Raw genomic sequence first — 21,914 nt, 5'->3', positions numbered from 1 at the left:
GGAAAAATGTCAATTCACCAACCAAACTCATTTCAAATTCACTCTCCATGTGATTAATGAATTCATTTAAATAATCTTTATTTGTAGAACCACAAATAATGTCATCTACATATACTTGGGCCACAAACATATCATTACTACTATTTTTCAAAAATAAAGTGGGATCAATTTTTCCTCTATGAAACCCTTTTGACACTAGAAATGTTGACAAACGTTCATACCAAGCCCGGGGAGCTTGTTTTAGCCCATATAAGGTCTTTTTAAGTTTATATACATGATTTGGATACTCCAAATTTTCAAACCCCGGTGGTTGCTCAACATATACTTCTTCTTTTATAACACCATTCAAAAATACTGATTTTACATCCATTTGGTACAATTTGAACCCCTTGTGGGCGGCAAATGCCAACATCATCCTAATTGACTCCAATCTTGCTACGGGTGCATAAGTTTCATCATAGTCTAACCCTTCTACTTGATTGAAACCCCTAGCAACAAATCTAGCTTTGTTTCTCACAACTATCCCCTTATCATCAAGTTTATTTCTAAAGACCCATTTTGTATCAATAATCGATTTGTTTGTAGGCCTAGGAACTAAATCCCAAACTTGACTTCTCTCAAATTGAGATAGTTCATCTTGCATTACTAAAATCCAATCGGGATCAAACAAGGCATCATCAATGGTTTTTGGTTCTATTTGAGATATCAAGGCGACTTGGCTTCCTTCATTTCTAAAATAAGATCGAGTTCTCACTCCTTGAGTGATGTCTCCTACTACTTGATCTAAGGGATTATTTACATGAATCCTAGTAGGTCTTGATTCTTGATTTATTATAGTTTCGGGTTCAAGTGGCAAAGATTCATTCTTCTCACCATCACTTTCTTGACCTTGATGATCTACTCCATCCAATGTTAACTTCTCTAACTCAAAACACATTTCTTCATCGTTTGTTCTTGTAGAGTTCAAAGAAGGATTTTCTTCAAAGACAACATTTAGTGATTCTTCAACTAATTTTGATCTTTTGTTGTAAATTCGGTACGCCTTGCTATGACTTGAGTAACCTACAAGGATCCCCTCATCCGCCTTAGCGGAAAATTTTCCCAAGTGATCTTTGGTGTTTAGAATATAGACCTTACACCCAAACACTCTAAGATGCTTAATTGTAGGTGGTTTACCAAACCACAACTCATGAGGTGTTTTTCCTAGAAAGCTATGTATTAATGTTCGATTTTGCACATAACATGTCGTATTAATTGCTTCGGCCCATAGGAAACTATGAAGTGAATATTCATTTAACATGCTCTGAGCGACCTCTTGTAAAACCCTATTTTTCCTCTCAACAACTCCATTTTGTTGAGGAGTCCTAGGGGTGGAAAATTCATGTTTATATCCTTTTTCTAAACAAAAAGTTGTGAATCTATCATTTTCAAACTCACCTCCATGATCACTTCTTATCTTGTTTATCTTATGAGCCTTTTCATTTTCTACTCTATTACAAAAAGCAATCAAGGTATCTAGAGTTTGATCTTTATGTTTCAAGAAAAACACTCATGTATATCTAGTGTAATCATCCACAATCACAAAGCAATATCTACTACCATTTAAAGAAATATATTTACTACTATCAAATAAATCCATGTGAATGAGCTCCAAAGCATTTGAGGTACTTACAACATTTTTACCTTTATGAGTAGCTTTGGTTTGCTTACCCATTTGACATGCATCACATATTTTGTCTTTTTGAAACATCAACTTTGACAATCCTTGCACCAACTCCTTCTTTGAAAGGTTTTTGATATTCTTCATGTTGGTGTGAGCAAGTCTCTGGTGCCAAAGCCACGTCTCCTCTTCTTTGGACATGAGACACTTAGCAAACACATTAGTAGCACCAAATAGTTCAACTTGATAAATATTCTCTCTTCTATGGCTTATGAGAATATTGGTGTTTAGTTCACTATGCTTGATTAGGCATTGAGATGAGTTGAACTCAACTCCATAACTCGAATCACATAGTTGACTAACACTTAAAAGATTAAAGACCATACCTTTCACTAATAACACAATTTTTATTACAAATTTTTCCAAAATTCTAATATCTCCAATTCCTATAACTTTTAATTCACCACTGTTACCAAAAGAAACGGTACCTTTACTTTTGTGTCTAAATGATGAGAATTTTGAAGAATCCCCCGTCATATGCTTCGAACATCCACTATCTACGAACCATGTTGTTGGATGCTCCCCCTTGGCGCATGCCTGTTTAAATACGATAAACCAAATGTTTTGGTACCCAAACCTTGGGTCCGGTAGCATCAATAACAAATTGCTTGGGTACCCAAGCTTGAACAAACTTAACTCTTGACGCATGATTTCTACTAATTAGTGACATGAATTTAACTTCCTTATCTTGTGATTTAAAACCTAGTCCCGCTTTGTTGTACACACCCCTTTAAGCTCCTAGAATCATGTCTAAATACTTTGAGCTTGAAGTAAATTTTTCTAGAGCACATCTAAGATCATCAACTTGTAATTTCAACGATACATTTTCTTTTTTAAGATCATCAAAATCATTTTTGTCATTTTCATGAAGCATGCAAGTTTCACATGACACAATTTCATTTTTAAGTGATTTCAAGTCATTTTGCAATTTCTTAACCTTCCCTTTTGATTTAGCTAGTGCGTTGGTTAAGCATGCAATGGTGGCATACATCTTATCAAGCTTGGGAGAAATTACCTCGTCATCACTAGATGATGACTCACTTGAAGACTCCACATCCTCTCCATGACTATCTTCATCTTCACTATCTTCAACATAGCTTAAGGCCATGAGAGTCATGTGTTTTGAGCTCTTCCTTTCATCTTCTTCTGATGAGCTTGACGATGAGTCATCCCATGTGACTTTCAAAGCCTTCTCTTTTTCTTGATCTTTTCCACTTGCTTCTTTAACTTTGGACACTCCGTTTTGTAGTGCCCCTTTTTCTTGCATTCATAGCAAATAACATCATTCTTAGTCTTAGAATCCACAAGAGATTTACCTTTTCTCTTTTCATCATTGAAAATCTTCTTGACATCCTTTTTGTCAAACTTCCTTGAATGTCTCATCATTCTTCGAACAAAGTTTTCCATTTCACTAGATGATAGCTCTTCATCACTATCACTATCACTATTTTGTTCAGATTCGGAAGATGACTCCTTCTTCTCCTTTTTCTTTTCCTTGTGCTTCTTTTTGCTCTTTTCACCTGCAACCAAAGCTATACCTTTCTCTTTGTGGCTTGTGTTAGCTTGCTCATGTAATTCAAGTTCACAAAACAATTCATCCAACTTTACTATTGACAAATCCCTTGATACCTTGTAGGCATCCACCATGGATGACCATAATGAGTTTCTTGGGAAGGATTTTAAAGAATACCTTATGAGGTCTCGATTCTCTACACTCTCTCCAAATGAATGAAGACCGTTTAGGAGTTCCTTGAACCTCCATGTAGTGAACTTACCGTTTCCCCCTCATTCATTGTGAAATTTTGGAGTTGGTTTATCAAGAGATCTCTCTTTGCAATTCTTGAATCCTTGGCGCCTTCATTTAGCTCAATGAGCTTGTCCCATAAATCCTTGGCACTCTTGAAAGGTCCAACCTTGTTGAGTTGTTCCGAGCTTAATCCACATTGGAGAGTCACAGTCGCCTTTGCATTTGCTTGAGCCTTCATTTTTTATTCAACAGTCCACCTTGATGACTCAAGCATTCTTCCATTTTCGGTTGGCGCCGTGAATCCCTCCATGATTGAGAACCACATGTCAATCTCCGTCATAAGATAGTGTTCCATGCGGCTCTTCCAATACGCGAAATTACTGTCTTCATAGAATGATGGTCGTGAAGTGCTATGTCCCTCCTTCAAAGACATCTTGTAGCTCTTTAATTTGTGCTTTCTTGGCGATGAATCCTCAAAAGCAAACCAATGCTCTGATACCACTTGTTAGGATCGGTTGAGCTAGAGGGGAGGGTGGGTGAATGACTCACTTCGTTTTCTTGATCAACTTGATTTTGCGCAGCGGAAACTCGAAGGCAATGCTAACTCAGATATTTACTTGGTATCTACCTCCCCAAGGAGGTGACTAGTCCAAGGATCCACACCACTCACACTCTTCCACTATCAAAAACCCTCCTTCTCGGAATCACACCGAAGGTGGAGAAACCTTACACCGTTACAACCCTCCCTCTCCAAAGTAAAGAATCACACTCACCACAATGAAGAAGAACAAAAATATTACAGACTTTAGAAAAAGCTTCTTCTTCGCTGCGTGCGATTTGAGAAAGTAGCGAGAGGGAGATTCCGAACTTGAAGATCTTGAGCACTTGAGAGAGTTGAGACCTTGGAGAGCAATGGAACAGTATTTCTTTGTTTTCTACTTTCTTTTCTTTTTCTTCCATGCCTTTAAACGTTGAGAAAACTAGTCGTTTCTCACGTAGCCGTTGCCGTGAATCGATCGGAGTCATTTTGGATCGATTCATAAGTATCCGTTGGAAACCATCACGTCACGATCAACGGCTTAGATTGATTCACTTGAGTTTGAATCGATCGGTGCAATTCTTGAATCGATTCAGACCACTGCTCGTGAGTTCGCAGCTTTGTGAATCGATCGGCTGATCGATCCAAGGAAAATCTGTGCTTCGCACAGAGGCTTCCTGGATCGATCGCTCGATCGATTGGATTGCCCCAATCGATCGGTCGATCGATCCAAAAGCATTCTGTACGTCGCACAGAAGCTTCCTGAATCGATCGTTGGATCGATTGGTTTTCCCCAATCGATCGGTTGATCGATCCAGAAGCATTCTGTGCTTCGCACAGAAGCTTCCTGGATCGATCGCTCGATCGATTGGTTTTCCCCAATCGATCCAGAAGCACTCTGTGCTTCGCGCAGATCCTTCCCAATCGATCAACCGATCAATTGGCTTCCTTCCAATCGATCGACTGATCGATCCAGAGGCATTCTGCCTCACAGCCGTGTCTAAATCGTTTTTCCAATCGATTTCTGATACGTGAGGGATCATGCATCCAGCTTTATGACCTGCAAGAACTTCTCTTGCCAAGAATCCGGTCCCCGACCTTCTTGGACTTCTCTTGCCTTACATCCGGTTTTCTGACCTGCAAGGATTCTTTTGCCAAGAATCCGGTCCTCGACCTTCTTGGACTTCTCTTGCCTTGCATCCGGTCTTCCGACCTGCAAGAACTTCTCCTGCAAACTCACACTGTATGTTAGATCGAAGGTATTAACCTAAACTTAAATAATTGTCAACACATTGAAACTTCCAGGGCATAATTGCACCAACAGGATCGGCGAAGATGAAGGAGATCTAGGGCCTCCCCAAAGGGGAGAACACTTCCCCAAGCAATGGCGAAGAGTCTCAAGCCAAAGATTTCTTTGTGAAAAGGGGAGAAAACCCCCCTTTTATAGAGTAGGGCATGGCCACCACACGGCCCGTGCCACGGCCGTGTGGCACACACGGCCTCAGCTGCTCTGCTCTCGGCCAAGGTCACACGGTCGTGTAACTCTCTGCCTCTGGCTGGATCACATGGCCATATGGATCACACGGCCATGCCAATCTTTGCCTCTGGAAACATCACACAGCTGTGTGGAACACATGGCCTGGGCTTGCCTCTTCTCTAGAAATGTTGCACGGCCATGTGGAGAAGCTGCTTGGATTGTGTAGATCTACACAACCAGGTTCTGGTTGTTCTTGCTGGGATGACACAGCCGTGCCAATCCACACAGCCGTGTCATTCTCCTCCTCTAGTGAAGCTACATCGCCTGTCTGCTCCACACGGCCAAGGTCATTTTCTTCCCTGCTCCTTTGACATTGCCGTGTGGCTCACATGGCCAATGTTGTCTTCCTTTGCTTATTGCCTAGATCAGCCACGAACATCATTTCTTCTCCAAATTTGACTCTTGAAGATAAAAAATACATAAGAGTAGATCTTCGAACAAAGAAAAGTATTTATGTTGAAAGTAAGTCAAAGAGTATGAAAGTGTATAGACAAAGCATACGTAAAATATGTAAATATGAGTTAAAACATACTAAACAAATGTATATAATCTACGCACATCAACTGACACCTACTGTCCCCTTAAACAGGACACATCCTCACTGAGTCACTCTCCTCCAGTGACTTACTTCACTTACCAAATGTCAAGTTATCTCATTGACATCCAATCTGACTCACTAGGTCTTTCTGTCGGAATCGTACATTTTGACTTTGTCAATCGGGAATCAAACATCTCGACCTCCTACTGGAATCACATATCCAAACTTCAACCCTATCAGGAATCGAACATCTTGACCTCTTACCAAAATCTCACATTTGGACTTTCTGCCTGGTGTTTGGTCATCTTGACCCCTCAAGTTAGTCAACCCTATACACTCAGTAACAAGGTTAGATCAATAATACATCTAACTTTAATCCACTTGTCATTCATCAAAACTCAGGTTTGATCATTGGTGTCAACTGCACCAACACCAGCTGCTGCTGCTTGTTGCTGTTTTACTAATCTCTGAGCTCAAGTGGCTATTAGCAGCTCTAAGTCTTCTTATAAAAAAGTAACGGTAGTGAGTCGTTCAGTCTCTTTCATCTCTGCATTTCAGATTCAAGCGAAGGTTCCCACTTATGACGCTAAACTTGATCTGTCTGAAATTGAGGGAGATGAAACACTAGGCAAGTGACTCTGATGTGACTCTACTATTAACCATGAAAAGACTCCACGCTGTGCATCGATGATGTTGTGTGGTCCTGTGTATCAAAAAACAAGGAATGAAGGGAATAAACATCAACAACTGGGCTAGAAAGGAGTCCCTAGCATAGCACTTCGACGCTTAAGTCAAACATGTGTCTTAGAGGAAAATGCAGTGAATAGTAATAAATTTACAATGGAATTGAGTGCCTTAGGTTGTGTGATGATGTGTTTTCATATCTGTGGTTGTAGTTGAAAACCTCCTTTTATAATGTTAATTATATTCTCCGCACGAATCTTAAAGTATTGCCAAAAATGGACTGACCCTTTTGACATTCTAACATTCTTTCCAGAATGGGCCTACCATCTCTGTGATTTGCAGAGTAGAAGCTTCTCTCCTAAAAACTACATAGGGAATATTCTTGTATTTCCTTACAACTGTTGCACAAAACGTCAATAAAGAATATTAAATCGTTGGATTGATAGGGCTCAAATATGTCTTGCTGGTCGACAGATCAAGTCCTCTTGGTAGCCCAATTGACTCTTGTTTGCATGAGCAATCGGGTCAGATATAGAATAGATGTCACTCGTAAGGACTCAGTCTGCACCTGTCCTCCATATTTAGATAAAGAGCCCGATCTCATTGGGCGGCCTGTGTAGCATATCCGATTGGACCTCCATTCCGATCGGCCAGAGCACTTGGCGAGAGACCTTTGACTTAGCTTCGAATAACACTGATATGACTTGCGGCTTTGTCGACTCTGAGGGATTCGGGATCCAACCGAATTAATGATCCGATCAACTAGGTCATTCAGGCGAGAAATGCAACCGTATTAGCTCTGAGTGTTAACTCTTTTTTGATTTTGATTGTCACTTTAGTCGGTCTTCTTGACTTGGATCCGACTTAAAGGGCCTCTCACCTTATTCGTGCTATCACATAGCATTAAATTTTTGGCAAAAATTCGAAAGAATTTTTTTCTGGAATAATTATCAAATGGCGCCTCTCTTTTATTTTTGTTTTATCAAAAGGTACGTCCACTCCCTCTTATAAGATTAGATAACTTTCATATTATTATCTCCTAACACGGCAGGATCTAGTAAGGTAGAATTGAACTGTTCAACAATATTCACATATAACCATTATAGTCTTGTAGTTACCATAATACCGATTTATCTTATAAATATAACTAACTAATTGGTTCAGAATTTAATACGTATGATATAAGATAATGAGGTTGAACAATGTACTTGAGAGCAACTAGCTATATCATAGTCCAAATTTAAAATTTTGATTCATGCTGAAATTTTAATCCAGCATTAGAACAATATAATTTCGATATCGTATTATGTCATTATAATTTTTATATTTTTTAAATATAAAATTTTTTACTTGAAGATAAAACATATATATATATATATATATATATATATATATATATATATATACAGAATTGATCTGCTGCGGACAAAGCCCGTGCGGACCGCTGCGGACATGCTCCTGATCGGTCTGGTGACCGATCAGGGAACCTCCTGATCGGTCTCTGGACCGATCAGGGAACCTCCTGATCGGCCTGTAGACCGATCAGGACCCTGATCGGTCTCTGGACCGATCAGGGAATCTCCTGATCGGTCTGTAGACCGATCAGGAGGTTCCCTGATCGGTCACCAGACCGATCAGGACGCATGTCCGCAGCGCTCCGCACGGGCTTTGTCCGCAGCATATCATTTCTCTCTATATATATATATATATATAATAATTTTATTGGACTTTAATTAAACTCATTTAAATTATCTCAACTATAATTAAGAGTTGATTAAAATTATTACCCCATGGTGTAGCGTGGGCGGTGGATGCATGACATTTTTGGTGTAATAGTTAGGGGTTCAATCTCACAATAACTCACGATCTAGAATTTACCACACCATGCGTCTCCTGCATGTGTACTTGAATTTACCTATCTTCATACCCATAGGGTCGGTTCTAGGAGGTCGTTGAGATGGTGGATCCACTTTTTTTTTATTAAAATTATTATCTAATTATTTAATTAAACCTCCTATTTCACAACATCATGACTGCGAGCATGCACGGTCCGCTAAAAGAGTTCAGACATAGTGTCAGGTCGGGGCGATGCATTCAGATGTGCTACCGTGCTCGTGCGACACATCCAGACATGTTGTCAGGCTTATGCAACCCACGCATCCCGTGCATCTAGATTCGTTGCCAAGCTCGTGCGACATATCCAGATGTCCAGCTTGTAAGACATGTTCGAATGCATTGTTAGGCCGGTACAATGCATTGGCACCAAAGGTGTGCTTGTGTCAGCCTGCGTGCAAAATGAGATGTTTCGCTTGTATCGGATGAAACAACTCAAGATTTTAATCCGGGATCAAAGCGGGCTGGTTCACTCATTTGATTATAAAAAAAAACACATACTAATGTGAAAGAAAAGTCTTCCCGTGAAAGAAAAAAAAATCATAGAGTTGCCTCTTTAAACCTTCTAAAAAAATGATAAATTAAATAACACCGAACCTAAAACGATCAGTTCGATCCCACTGAAAATTTTCTTTAATCATCAGGATAAATTGAAAAACGCTTATGACAGACAATCTAAAAGCCCAGCATCCCGTGATTGTGCACCACATTTGGAGAAAAAATCTCACAAAATATATCATAACTAGAGATCGAACTATGAATATCTAGTTGATAATTTAATACCCTTCCATTGTATCATAGTCCGGGGACTCACTTTAAAACTTCTACCGTTAACAAGGATTGTTGCTTATCGACATAATTATGAAGCACAAATCCTCATCCATTTTCAGGGCAAATATTATAGATTTCTCAAAATAAGTGGCACTACAGATACACTCTAATTCCTTGACAACCAAACATCCTTATTGTTTGAACACACAACTATATAATAATAAAAAGCAATACATTTTCAAGTAACCGGTTAACTAAATGAGAACCTGCAGTGTTGTCGAATCTTAAGCAAAGAGCAAAAAGAATTTTCGAACAAATACATTTGCATACTACACTTTTTCGACCACCAAGAAGGTTGAAGCAGTAAGGAGTACATCACAGATCTTTCACAGAGTTGTGTCCATAGGATAAGATCCAAGTACACGAAGGAATGTCGCAAATTCCTGCACAAATGCATCATTCAGTTATAGGGACCAAATTGTAGCATGGTAAATCCAACCTGTTGTATGAAACAAAACAACCTAAATGAATTTGATCGAATGCAATTATGGACGACATTTCGTAATCATGAAAGTTTGATGATCATGTTTAAGCTCCATGGTGATAAACAGTGAAAGCAGTGTGGAATAGCATTTGCGGTAGCTGGCAGACTAGAGTTGTACAACACAATTGTTTTTTGTTTGATCTTTGTTTGTCTGAATCCTGTTCAATTTTGATTGATGTTTGTACATCTTCATAATGGTAATTTGTTCAAAATAAATAAAAAAAAATGAAATTAAGAATTAAATATAGATCTTATGATCACTCTGGATGAATACACATAAAAACAAAGCTGACAGTACTTTACAATTTTCATCATCTGATGTAGACGGAATAAAGCAAGATGTTTCTTACGAAGATATAATCATACAAAGCTAACCTGAAGGTTGGACAGAGCACTTTGTGCACGAGGCTCGGCCATAGATGCTTCAATATCAATGAAGAAAAGATAATCAAAGTACCTAAGAAAAGAGCACTTAAGAACCTCGGTGGTGTAAAACTCAAACACCGAAGTATGATTATCATCAACGTGAAAAATACTTTAGTACTAAGGAAAATAAAAGTTTCCAAATGTGACAGGTAAACCAAAGGTTCCTCTGGTAACCTGTCAAGAAGTTTGGCACACACAACCTGCTAAGAACCATAAAACCGTAATGCGAGCAGGAAATCAATCCATGTTAAAGTAGATGAGAACGATCTGAAAGAAGAGTGAGCGTTTGGTTCTCTCCTAGGAATCGGAATGGGAATGGGTATCATAGTATTATGGAATGGGAATGGGTATGGGCTTGGGTATCATTCTTAAAAATGATGTTTGGTTAGTTAAATATTTTCAATCGGAATGAACCTAAATTTCCTTTTTTACCCTTATAGGAAAATAAGAGAAAAAATTTGATGGGAGAGAAAGTTGAATGTGAGAGAAACATATGATGAGAGAAAATGATGAGAGAGAAAGTGTGATGAGAGAGAAAGTGTGTGGGAAAAAATGAAGAGAGAGAAAGTATGATCAGAGAAAATGAGGAGAGAGTGCATGATAGGAGAGATTGAGAAGAGAAAAAGTATGATGAGAGAGAAAAAGTGATGGGAAAAAATGAAGAAAGAGAAAGTATTATGAGAGAAAATGAAAGAGTGAGGAGAGAGAAAGTATGATGAGAGAGAAAGTGGGTTGAGAGAGAAAGAGTGATGGAAAAAAATGAAGAGAGAGAAAGTATGATGAGAGAAAATGAGAGACTGAGAAGAGAGAAAATATGTTGAGAGAGAAAGAGTGATGGAAAAAATGAAGAGAGAGAAGGTATTATGAGAGAATGAAAAAGTGAGGAGAGAGAAAGTATGATGAGAGAGAAAGTGGGTTGAGAGAGAAAAAATGAAGAGAGAGAAAATACTAGACTGGGAGAGAGAAAATATGATGAGAGAGAAAGTGTGCTTAGAGAAAAAGTGTGATTAGAGAAAATAAAGAGAGAGAAAGTGTGATGAGAGAAAATGAGGAGAGAGTATGCTGAGAGAGATTGAGGAGAGAGAAAGTATGATGAGAGAGAAAGTACGATGAGAGAGAAAATATGATGAAAAAATAAGTAGAAAATGTGTAATAGGAGAGAAAGTGTGATAGAAGAGAATGAAGAGAGAGAAAATAAGGAGAGAGAGTATATGATGGGATATAATATAGAGAGAGAATTAGGAGAGAGAAAGTATCTTGAGAGAGAAAATATGATGATAAAATAAGGAGAGAGAAAATATGATGAGAGAGTGAAATTAAAAAAAAATTGAACAAATATACTAAGGATATTTTTGTCTAAAACTTAATTTACAATCCTATTACATCAAAACCCAAGGGAGAGGGTGGGTTTCATCCATACCCAAATTTTTGGGTTTCATTCCAAAATCTTGATTCCATTCTCATTAACCAAACACAAGGTTTGGGAATGAATCCATTCCCTCATTCCCAAACCCATAAACCAAACGCCACCTGAGTCACTTACTTGGCTGTACCATAGCTTGAGTTATCAACAGCCCTAAGAGGACGATCCCTTTGAGGCCTGCTTTCAATCTAAAATAATCCAAAAATTAAGCTGTTAATATGCCTTTAGAGCTAAAAGAAACTTTATGTAGATAACTATGCCAATGTATATACCTTTGTCAAATTTATGTTTCTCATCGCAAAAACTCCCAATGCTTTGAACAAGACACCAGGACCTTCTTCAAGAGTGAATACTATGCTGGTCTGAAAAGTAAAAAATTAAGCCAACATCCTTCCCTTCAGATTTCTTTATTAAATTGAACATGACAAAGTAATCATGTCAGTTTGATACCTTAAAGGCCCTATTAGTTCTTGGAATTATTGGTTCCCGAGCAAGCACAAGAAATCGCAGGATGTTCGTGGAGACATCCTGTGATTAGCATATTTGAACAAAAATTGACAATGCTGCACTAAAAGAACATAGAGAAGCTAAAGAAAATGATGGATTTCAGCACTGAAATATATCAAATGCACAATGTCTAGCATGAACAAAATAATCTTCTTCAGTTACCATCCTGTGATACTAGAATAACTAAGTAAAGACTAATTAAGACCTTATAGAGAATATAATTCACCATCAAATCAAACTAAAGTAAAATTTTCTCCATATGTCAGTTACCATAGTAGCACACTAATGCTCCTTAGAAAATTAAAGGAAATAGATTTCAAAAGATTAAAGTTGAAGCATAACCAATGCAAACAATGTTCTTGTACTTAACCACACTATGATGGCTTGTATCCCAAAAAATTTATCTGTTTCTTAACATTGTCCTTCAGTTGATTTAATATATCATGCTCCAAGATCCAAAACTCTTGCCATGATTTTGTGACCATATTGCAGAACATGTAAGCTTTAAGATATTTATGTCAAATAAATAATCACCAGATTTTCTAATTAGTACCAACATGGTCTCAGACTCTCAATAGAGTGAGTTTGCCAAACATGTATGGCTCCAATACATTATACTGAAGTGGCAAATGCCCGAGACTTAAATAAAAATCTGGGCTTTTCTTAATGCATCAATATTGAATGAATATGGAGACAAGAAGAAAGGTACTCATCATGTGTCTTTGTGCAGGTGTGTGAAGCCAAATATCTATTGCGTTTGTATGGAATAAGTTTCCTAGTATTCTAATTTCTTCATGGTACTGAGAAGTAAAAAATGGCAATGAGAAATTTGTTTTGTTTTTTCCTTCATTTATAATTTTCTGTCTCGAAAGAAAAATATTACCAAGTCAACCATGGACAATATTTGCCAGTATATGTTAAAACTCTAATGTAGCCTAAAATTGCATGTCATGAGAAACCAATCTATCACACTAATGGCAAAATAACTCATTGCCTGCATGTTGTCATCAAGTATGTTAAGCCCATAAATCTCTGCAGCTCGAGCACTTGCGATTGCTCCAGCATCCCTTAAACCTTTCGTAGCTATCAACTGCAAACATTCAGAAAGATTAAAAGGCCAACTATAGTGGCACATAATTGCTCAAAAGACAATTATGACACACGCAACTGATGCAAATAATATAAGATACCTGAGCAGAACCAGCAGTGTCATCTACACTTTCTCGAATAACACCTAGCTCATTCAAGGCCTTTTCACACTGGTCAAGTGCCTGCAGGTGGTGAAGTTATTGATAAAAGAGCAATCATTTGGCATAAACTAAATGTACATAGATATAGAACGACCAGTGGGTGGCTTAGAACACGTTTCAAATCCTCCTTTACAACGCCTGGCAGAGCTAAAAGACAGTGGTTAATAGGCAATTGCACCTCACCCACAATGTGCAAATTGTGGCACAAAAGCAAGTCATAATTCCGATGAATGCTTCCATCAATTGAATTCTCAATTGGAAGAACAGCTTTATCAACTAACCAAAGTTCAACAGCCTGTATTGGAAAAGAATTCCAAAGATCAAAATCTTTGGACTTACTGATTTTATTACATCTAAGATGATATCGTATCAAACCTTAAAGGCAACCTCAGATTGTTCACATGGAACAGCTTCACACTGTGGGTATGCTTTTAGCGCAGCAATCTCACTGAATGCACCAACTGCACCCTATTCAATAGAAAAATGAAGACAAAAGTTTGAGTCCGATCTCTGCAGGCAGCATCCTTAGCAAACAATTTACAGCTTAAGTCAAGTGCTATACCTGATATGCTACACGTACTTTAGATCCATGCCCCGAAACAGAGAGATCAGACAATGACAAAGCTTCTGCAAATCAAAAATAGCATATTTATTACCAAAAATGTACTGCCCAATTTAAAACATCTTAACGCTCAGATATCTGCTCTTTGGAACAAAGGTAACTAGGTTGGCTGTTAAGTTTTGGTACCCTATTTGTTTGCAAGTGTTAGTTGAAACAAACTCTCATCTGTTTTCATCACTGCGATAAGTAAGGCTCTTTGGAACAGAAGTAACTGAGTTGGTTGGTAAGCTGTAGTTGAAACCAACTCTCACCTGTCTTCATCACTTTACACTATGATGCCTCATTCATAAATACTTTAGATCCCAACAAAAAAGGTTCCTTTAAATTCATATAAAATCTGAAATATTCTATTGCGCAAAAATTTCTGAGTAATTTTATCAAAAAATAAAATCAGAGGAAGGATTTTGTACGAATTTTGAAATCTTTTGGACGAAAAAAAAAAAAGAGGAATTTTCCCCCTTCTACTGAATGCAAAAAATAAGATAAAGAACTCACTCGGAAGAGAGATCGAATCCCGACCCCATTTCTTCGATTCCTCGAGCGCCCGCTCCGCGGACAGCCCGGAAGCAACCTCCGGCACGTGCTCCGCTGGCGGCGACAGATTCTCATCTTCCACGGGCGTCACGCATACACCGACACAGCCCAATCTGCCACATTCTCCCCGCTTCCGAAGCCAATCAGGCGCCGCTAGGGCCGCGAGAACTCTCCGCCCGCCACGACTCTGGGCGCCTCCATAACTAACCCAAGCCGCCCCCAAAGACGTGGAAGCCATCCCCTTCCACCAACTCCGAGGATTAGGAACCCGGATTAGCGCATTCCGAGCAGCAAGAGGGAGTACCTCGTCTTATTGAGATGGTTGGGCGTGCGTAGTTGTCAAGGAGCAGGGAAGAAGAAGAACGATAATAATAATAATAATAAAAAACAGCGTCTTTGGATGGAAAGGAGGGCGTCAATGCGAGGAAAAGAAATGGACAAGCGAGTCCAGCCTCCCGAATGAACGGCGACTTTCGCATAAATTTCTTGGTAGTTCGGCCGCAGCGTCCAAAAGCGGACGGGCGAACCGGTTCAAAACAAAACAAAAATAAGCATAATGATCAACTTCTTTCATACTTTGTTTTTTTTTTTACCAACTAAAAAATTCTCAATAAAACTTTTTTATATATCTAGAAACCAAAAGAACGCCATAGAAATTTCCCTTCTTAATTTTTTTTAATAAAATGGTACAATTGGACTTTAGGAATGCTGTTTAATATTATTATATCTTACCATATGTATATTAAATCGATTTAAAATTTATGGGGTGTATTGAATGATTTTTTATTGATTTTTTTTAATGATAGACTTTTGTGGAGTATAGATTTTTATTTATTTTTATAGAATCTCATATAGTTGTAAAAAAAATTCTACATAGTTTTACAAATTTTTTTATAAGACTTTTACAGACATTTAAATTTCACGGAAACTTGTGGATTTAAGAGGGTGTATTCAATCTTGGAAAAGCGTAGACGGTCATGATTTCACACAATATTTATTTTCAAACAAAACCTAAAATACCTAATTAGATTTATTTTTTTAATAAAAATAATAAATAGCATACTTGTCCATAAAAAAAACTTTTTAAATTTTTTATATTTTTATTTTGTTTTGGCTAAAACCAAAGTTTCACTTAAAAAAAACTTTAATAATATAATTTTAAATCCAACAATATTATAATAATTTTAAATATTTTTATTTATAATTTTGATCCAAATTAACCTGAAATGTTGGGCAATCCTTTAATTTGATCAAACGTTTTATAAAATGTTAAATTGATAAATTTGATTAGTAATAAAATTAATAATATTATTATTAATTTGATTAGTAATAAAATTAATAATATTATTATTAATTTGATTAGTAATAATATTATTAAAATAAATAAATATAAATATATATAATTTATTTAGGAAATTTTAAAATTTAATAAATTTTATAGAATTTTTTTAGGTCGAATTTCATTAGACTTTATTAAATAATCTATTAATTAAGTTGAGAGTTAATTTGATTTATTAATATATATTTTATATTAAAACCAACTGTCTCAAGTTTTTCTTCCCTCTATGCACAGCGCCGTCGTCCAAATCGACTTCGACTTCGACCTGCTCACAAGTAGTAGACGGAAGCATCACCGGTCGCCTTAAACAATTTTTTTATTTGTTTTCCTCCTTTCCGGCGCACCGCAGGCTTCACCGAATGTCACTCATTATTTCCCGTCTTGAGCAACTAGAGAAAAAATCTCCGCCTGCAGCCCATCGCCGTGAGTCGCCGCCGGAGAAAAGGCTGCAAGCGGCTACTGTTTCGTTCTAGCCGTTCAGATCCATTCTTTTGCCGTTATAATGTTGGAGAACGACATTTTAGAGGACTCTCAGCTTCACATGAAATGCATGCTGAGAGGTTAATGCAAGCCGCTGAGAGGTTAACCAGGGACAGGACCTTTAAGATCAAAGAAATAATCGAAATCGAGGAGCGGGAAGAGAAATGACTTATTTGTAAAAAAATTAAAGCAATTTGAAGTCTATAGTAGACCCGACCCCGGGCCGGGTCTGGCCCGGACCCGGCCCAGGCCCGTAACCGGGTCAACGGGCCGGTTGCCCGTTGACCCGGTTCGCCGGGTCGAACCGGAACCGGCCCGGCAAGTTGTCGGGCCGGCGAACCGGCGGTTCAGCCGCAGAATTTTTTTTTTTTTTTTTTTTAAACGGCTTGAACCGCCGGTTAACCGGCGGTTCATAGCCGTTGGAACCGCCGGTTAACCGGCGGTTCGTAGCCGTTGGGAGGGTTTTTTAGGTATTTTTTTTCAACGGTTAGGATCATTTGACCGTTTTTTGATCAATGGCTATGATTTAGTGTCCGTTACTATCAAAACTCTATAAATAGAGAGCTTATTTCATCATTTTTCACACACATCTTCTCTACTCTTAATCTCATTTTCGTATTCTCTACACGCTTTCGTTTTCAATTACAATGGAAGGAGGTCGTATTCTCTGATCTCGACAAGCAAGCAAAATGAATTACAATGGAGGAGGACCCCAACATTCAATCCACCGATGATGAGATCGAGCATCTTCCGAATCCGACACCCGACACACAAGGAAGTACCGATGCAATTACTTCTAAGGTTCGGGAACTTCCTCCTCTAAAATCTTCTATTTTTACTAAACATTTTGAGAAGGTCACTCTTGCGTGCAAAATGTAAGCACTGCAATGCTTCCTACAAATTCCAAGCCGGCGGCGGCTATGGGTCGTTGAAACGACATGTAGAAACGAAGCACCCGACGGAATATGGACTCGACCGTTCTCAAACACAATTATCAAGATTTTCTTCAACTAGCGGTAGTACCGATTCCGGTTTATTTTTATATTCGGATAATAAATTAAGAGAATCATTAGCTAAATTTGTTTTCGTAGAACATCTTTCTTTTAGTTTTGGATCTAAATGCACATTTGAAGATTTTTGTAAAGAATCTCTTAATCCATGTGCTAAACGTGTTCCTAGGACTACACTTACTCGTACAATTAAAAAATTAGTAAAACAAGGAAAAAAGAATTTAATTGATGAATTTAGTAAATTAGATAATAAAGTTTCTTTATGTTCCGATATTTGGAGTGATCATTGGCAAACACATTCGTATATGGGTGTGACTTGCCATTGGATCGATAACTCTTGGAATCTCCAAAAAAGATTATTAGCTTATAGAGTTTTTGATGAATCACATAATGCTCATAATATCGCACAATTATTATGTTTAATTTTAGAAGAATATGGTTTAACTCATAAAATATTTTCAATATCATTAGATAATGCTAGTTCTAATACCGCTTGTATAGATGATCTAAAATTTGTTTGTCAACCTATTATTGGAGGTTTATTTTTCATATTCGTTGTGTATGCCATGTTTTAAATTTATGTGTTCAAGATGGTTTAAAATTTTAGAAAGTTATATTAAACCAATTAGAATTGCAATTTCTTATTTATGGTCTCATCCATCTATAATGAAACAATGGGGTAGGTTTTGTAAAATTAATGGAATGAGACCTAAAAATTTCCACGTGATGTACCAACACGTTGGAATTCAACATACCAATTATTACAAGATTCATTTCAATATAAAGAATTATTATGTTCATTTTTGCACAAAACACTATTGCTAATATATATTTATTTTCACAACAATGGAATATTTGTAGTAGTATTTGTAAAATTTTAAAAGTATTTAATGATGCAACCGAACAACTTTCCTGTGTTTATTATCCCACTGCTCAATTAGTTTTAGAAAATTTTTCTAATATAGTATTAGTTTTAAATGAACATATTAATAATGAATCTTTATCTCCTTGCATCTTAGCTATGAAAACTAAATGGGAAAAATATTTTTATTTAATTCCTGAAATTTATTTAATTGCATTTGCTTTAGATCCTAGATTTAAATTAGAAGTTTTACAAGAAATGTTAACTTTATATTATGATGCTTTAATTCCAATTAAAGATTCTTCTTCCCCTGATCCAGCTAATATTATATATAATGTTAGAATTTATTTATATGATATTTATAATCAATATTATGCAAAATATGGAACACAAATTAATATTTCTGAAATTCAACAAACTACTAGTAGTAATTTAAAACTTACAAAAGCACAACTCTTATTAAAAGAACGGACAAAACGTCCACGAGGATCCTCAAGTTCCACACAGGAACTTGAGAATTATTTTACGACTTCTTTTGATTTTAATGAAGCAGATAGCGAAAACTTCGATATCTTAAAGTGGTGGTCACAGAAGGCTCAAAGTTTTCCCGTTCTCTCCGTGATCGCAAAAGAAATTTTAGCTTGTCCAGTGTCAACTGTTGCTGTGGAGCAGACGTTCAGTGCCGACGGCAACATATTAGATGAACGACGATAAACTTTGTCTCCCGACTCATTGGAAGCCCAAGCATTACTGGACGATTAGACCAGAGCGGAGAAAAGAATCCAAGGAATGCAACTTTCAGATGACGAAGTTGAAGATTTTGATACTGAAGGAACAAATACGATAGGAACAAGAAATGGAAGTGAATGAAAATGTAAAAGGATAAAAATGTAAAAGAACTACGTGGGCTTTGATTCCCCTAAAGGGATACGTAGGCAACTTAAATAAGTGCAAGCCCTTTTTTCAATAAATTTTAATTTCTAATTTTTAATGTTTAATGTTTAATTTTTAATTTTTAATTTTTATTAACATATTAATCTTGAACCGTGACGAACCGTGACGAACCGTGAACCGGCGGTTCTGAACCGTGAACCGTAACCGTCTTGGGCGGTTAAGGTTAAGGGTCGACCTGCCTGGAACCGTCGAACCGGCGGTTCCGAACCGTCGAACCGTCGGTTCCGAACCGTGGTCAGGTCTAGTCTATAGAAATCTCAAGGTTGAGGAGAAGACTTTTTATTTTATCTTTAAAATTATACCCAGTGTTTTGGAGAGCTCTTATTGGTTAAAATTTATATCCAAGGATTTCTAAAATAATCCATAAAAATCTATTGAAACTTTGAATACCAAAAGATTTTCATAGAGTTTTAAAAAGTAAGTTTGAATACCAATTTTTTAAAACTCTATAAAAATCTAATTTGGATACCACTAGATTTCTATAAAGTTTATAAAAGTTTAGATTGAATACCCATAGACTTTTAAAATCCACAAAAGTTATTCAAAATAATTAAAAATCCAATATTAAATTTATTGTAATAGTTATAAAATTATAGTTATTACAACTATAACGTGAATATTATTGAACACAAAAATTTGAATTATAGTAATTATATATTCATAGCTATTATAATATAAATATTAGATGAACAGATTGAATCTGTATTGTAACAATTACAAAATAGTAATAATCACAATGTGAATATTTTTTTAACAAGTATGTATTGTAGTAGTTATGATTTTATAACTACTAGAATGCGAATATTAGATGAACAAATTAAAATAATTATTAAAATAGGAATGTTTTAGAATAAATTAGGTATGCATTATAATATTTTTTAATAGCTATAAAATTATAATTACTATAATGAATTAATTTAGGAATTAATGTATTGTAATAAAAAATAATAATAGTGAATAGTATACATATAACAATTATATTATTTTAGGGGATGAACTTTAAAATAAAATTTTTTAAAAAATACCGTAATCCAATGAAGAAGATATTATTATTATTATTATTATCCATCTATTTTTCTCATCCAGTTATTATGTAAATTATTTTTCCCATCCTCTGACAACACCCCTCCTCTCTCTCCATTTTTATGTTAGGACCAAAAGTAGTTAGAGGAGGGGGGGTGAATAGCTCGTCGCGTGCTTTACGTTGCTTGTTTCTTCAATGAATGTGCAGCGGAAAATACAGAAACAATCACACAACGCTAACACGGTTGGTTTACTTGATATCCACCTCACAAGAGGTGACTAATCCAAGGATCCACACCATCACACACACCCTCCACTAATAAAACTCTCCTTTATGGTAACTACCAAAGGCGGAGAAGCCCTACAAGACTCTCAGTACAAGAAGAAAGGAAAGTGATACAAGAAATACAAGCTTACAAGCTTACAATAAGTACAAAACCCTAACCCTAGTTTCTTCAACTTGCTTTGATCCGCCTCTTGACTTGGAGAACTTCCAAGATCCTTCAAGAACTGGCGATCTGAGCTTTGAGAGCGCTGTGGAGGAGCTGGCGAGAGATCGGAGATGAATCTGAGAAGAGATGTCCGAAGGAATCGTGCGCCTGCGGCCTTTATCGACGCCAACGGTCTGATCCCAATCGATTCGATTATTCCCAATCGATTGGGGAGGCTTTGGATCGATCCACGGATCGATCCAGAGCGCCTCTGTGCTCTGGAAAAATGCCTGGATCGATCCACGGACCGATCCAGCGCTTATCGCGCGAAACAACATCGTCCCAATCGATCCACTGATCGATTGGGACCTCTGGATCGATCCACTGATCGATCCAGAGGCTCTCTGTTCGCTGGGAAAAGCCTGGATCGATCCACTGATCGATCCAGCTCTTGGTTTTTGCCCAAAACCAAGTCCCAAGCCTCTCTAACCAACATTCAGTCAACCTTGACCTGTTGGTACATCATGCCTAGCATCTGGTCACTCCTTTGACCTGCTAGGACTTCCCACCAAGTGTCTGGTCAATCCCTTTGACCCACTTGGACTTTTCTCTGCGTGTCAAGTATCATGTCACTCCCTTGACCTACTTGGACTTCCACCAGATGTCTGATCATCCTTGATCCATCTGGATTTTCCCTTGCCTGGCTTCACTCACCAGGACTTTCACCTACCATCTGCCTAGCTTCACTCACTAGGACTTTCACCTGGCTTCACTCACCGGGATTTCCTTCTGCCTAGCTTCACTCACTAGGACTTTCACCTGGCTTCACTCACTAGGATTTCCTTCTGCCTAACATCCCAGTTAGGACTTTCACCTGGCTTTACTCACCAGGATTTCCTTCTGCCTAGCTTCACTCACTAGGACTTTCACCTGGCTTCACTCACCAGGATTTCCTTCTGCCTAACATCCCAGTTAGGACTTCCCAGTCAAGTATCCGGTCAACCTTGACCTACTTGACTCTTCTTCAATCAATATCTTATTGTTAAACATCTAAACCCAAACCAAGACTCAGCTTGGTTAA

General features: G+C 37.4%; 1 protein-coding gene across 2 annotated transcripts; it reads right to left on the bottom strand.

Annotated features, from left to right (window-relative positions):
* Window positions 1-9,622: 9,622 nt before the first annotated feature.
* On the bottom strand, window positions 9,623-15,238 carry LOC122056241 (arogenate dehydratase/prephenate dehydratase 2, chloroplastic-like). 2 transcript variants are annotated; one of them, XM_042618089.1, is made up of 11 exons: window positions 14,696-15,236; window positions 14,141-14,205; window positions 13,954-14,046; window positions 13,673-13,873; window positions 13,519-13,599; window positions 13,323-13,418; window positions 12,272-12,349; window positions 12,094-12,183; window positions 11,942-12,009; window positions 10,348-10,429; window positions 9,623-9,871 (listed from the first exon to the last, which is right to left on the bottom strand). In XM_042618089.1, exons 1-11 carry the CDS (start codon window positions 14,970-14,972, stop codon window positions 9,815-9,817), a joined length of 1,188 nt encoding a protein of 395 aa, XP_042474023.1. In that variant the 5' UTR covers window positions 14,973-15,236; the 3' UTR covers window positions 9,623-9,814. The 2 variants fall into 2 exon arrangements, with proteins under 2 accessions (XP_042474023.1, XP_042474022.1); XM_042618088.1 differs by lacking the exon at window positions 10,348-10,429 and having other exon boundaries at window positions 14,696-15,238.
* Window positions 15,239-21,914: the final 6,676 nt, after the last annotated feature.

The sequence above is a fragment of the Zingiber officinale genome, chromosome 3B, assembly GCF_018446385.1.
Source record: "Zingiber officinale cultivar Zhangliang chromosome 3B, Zo_v1.1, whole genome shotgun sequence".
NCBI classification, from domain to species: Eukaryota; Viridiplantae; Streptophyta; class Magnoliopsida; order Zingiberales; family Zingiberaceae; genus Zingiber; species Zingiber officinale.
This window is presented reverse-complemented; position numbering and strand designations above follow the sequence as displayed.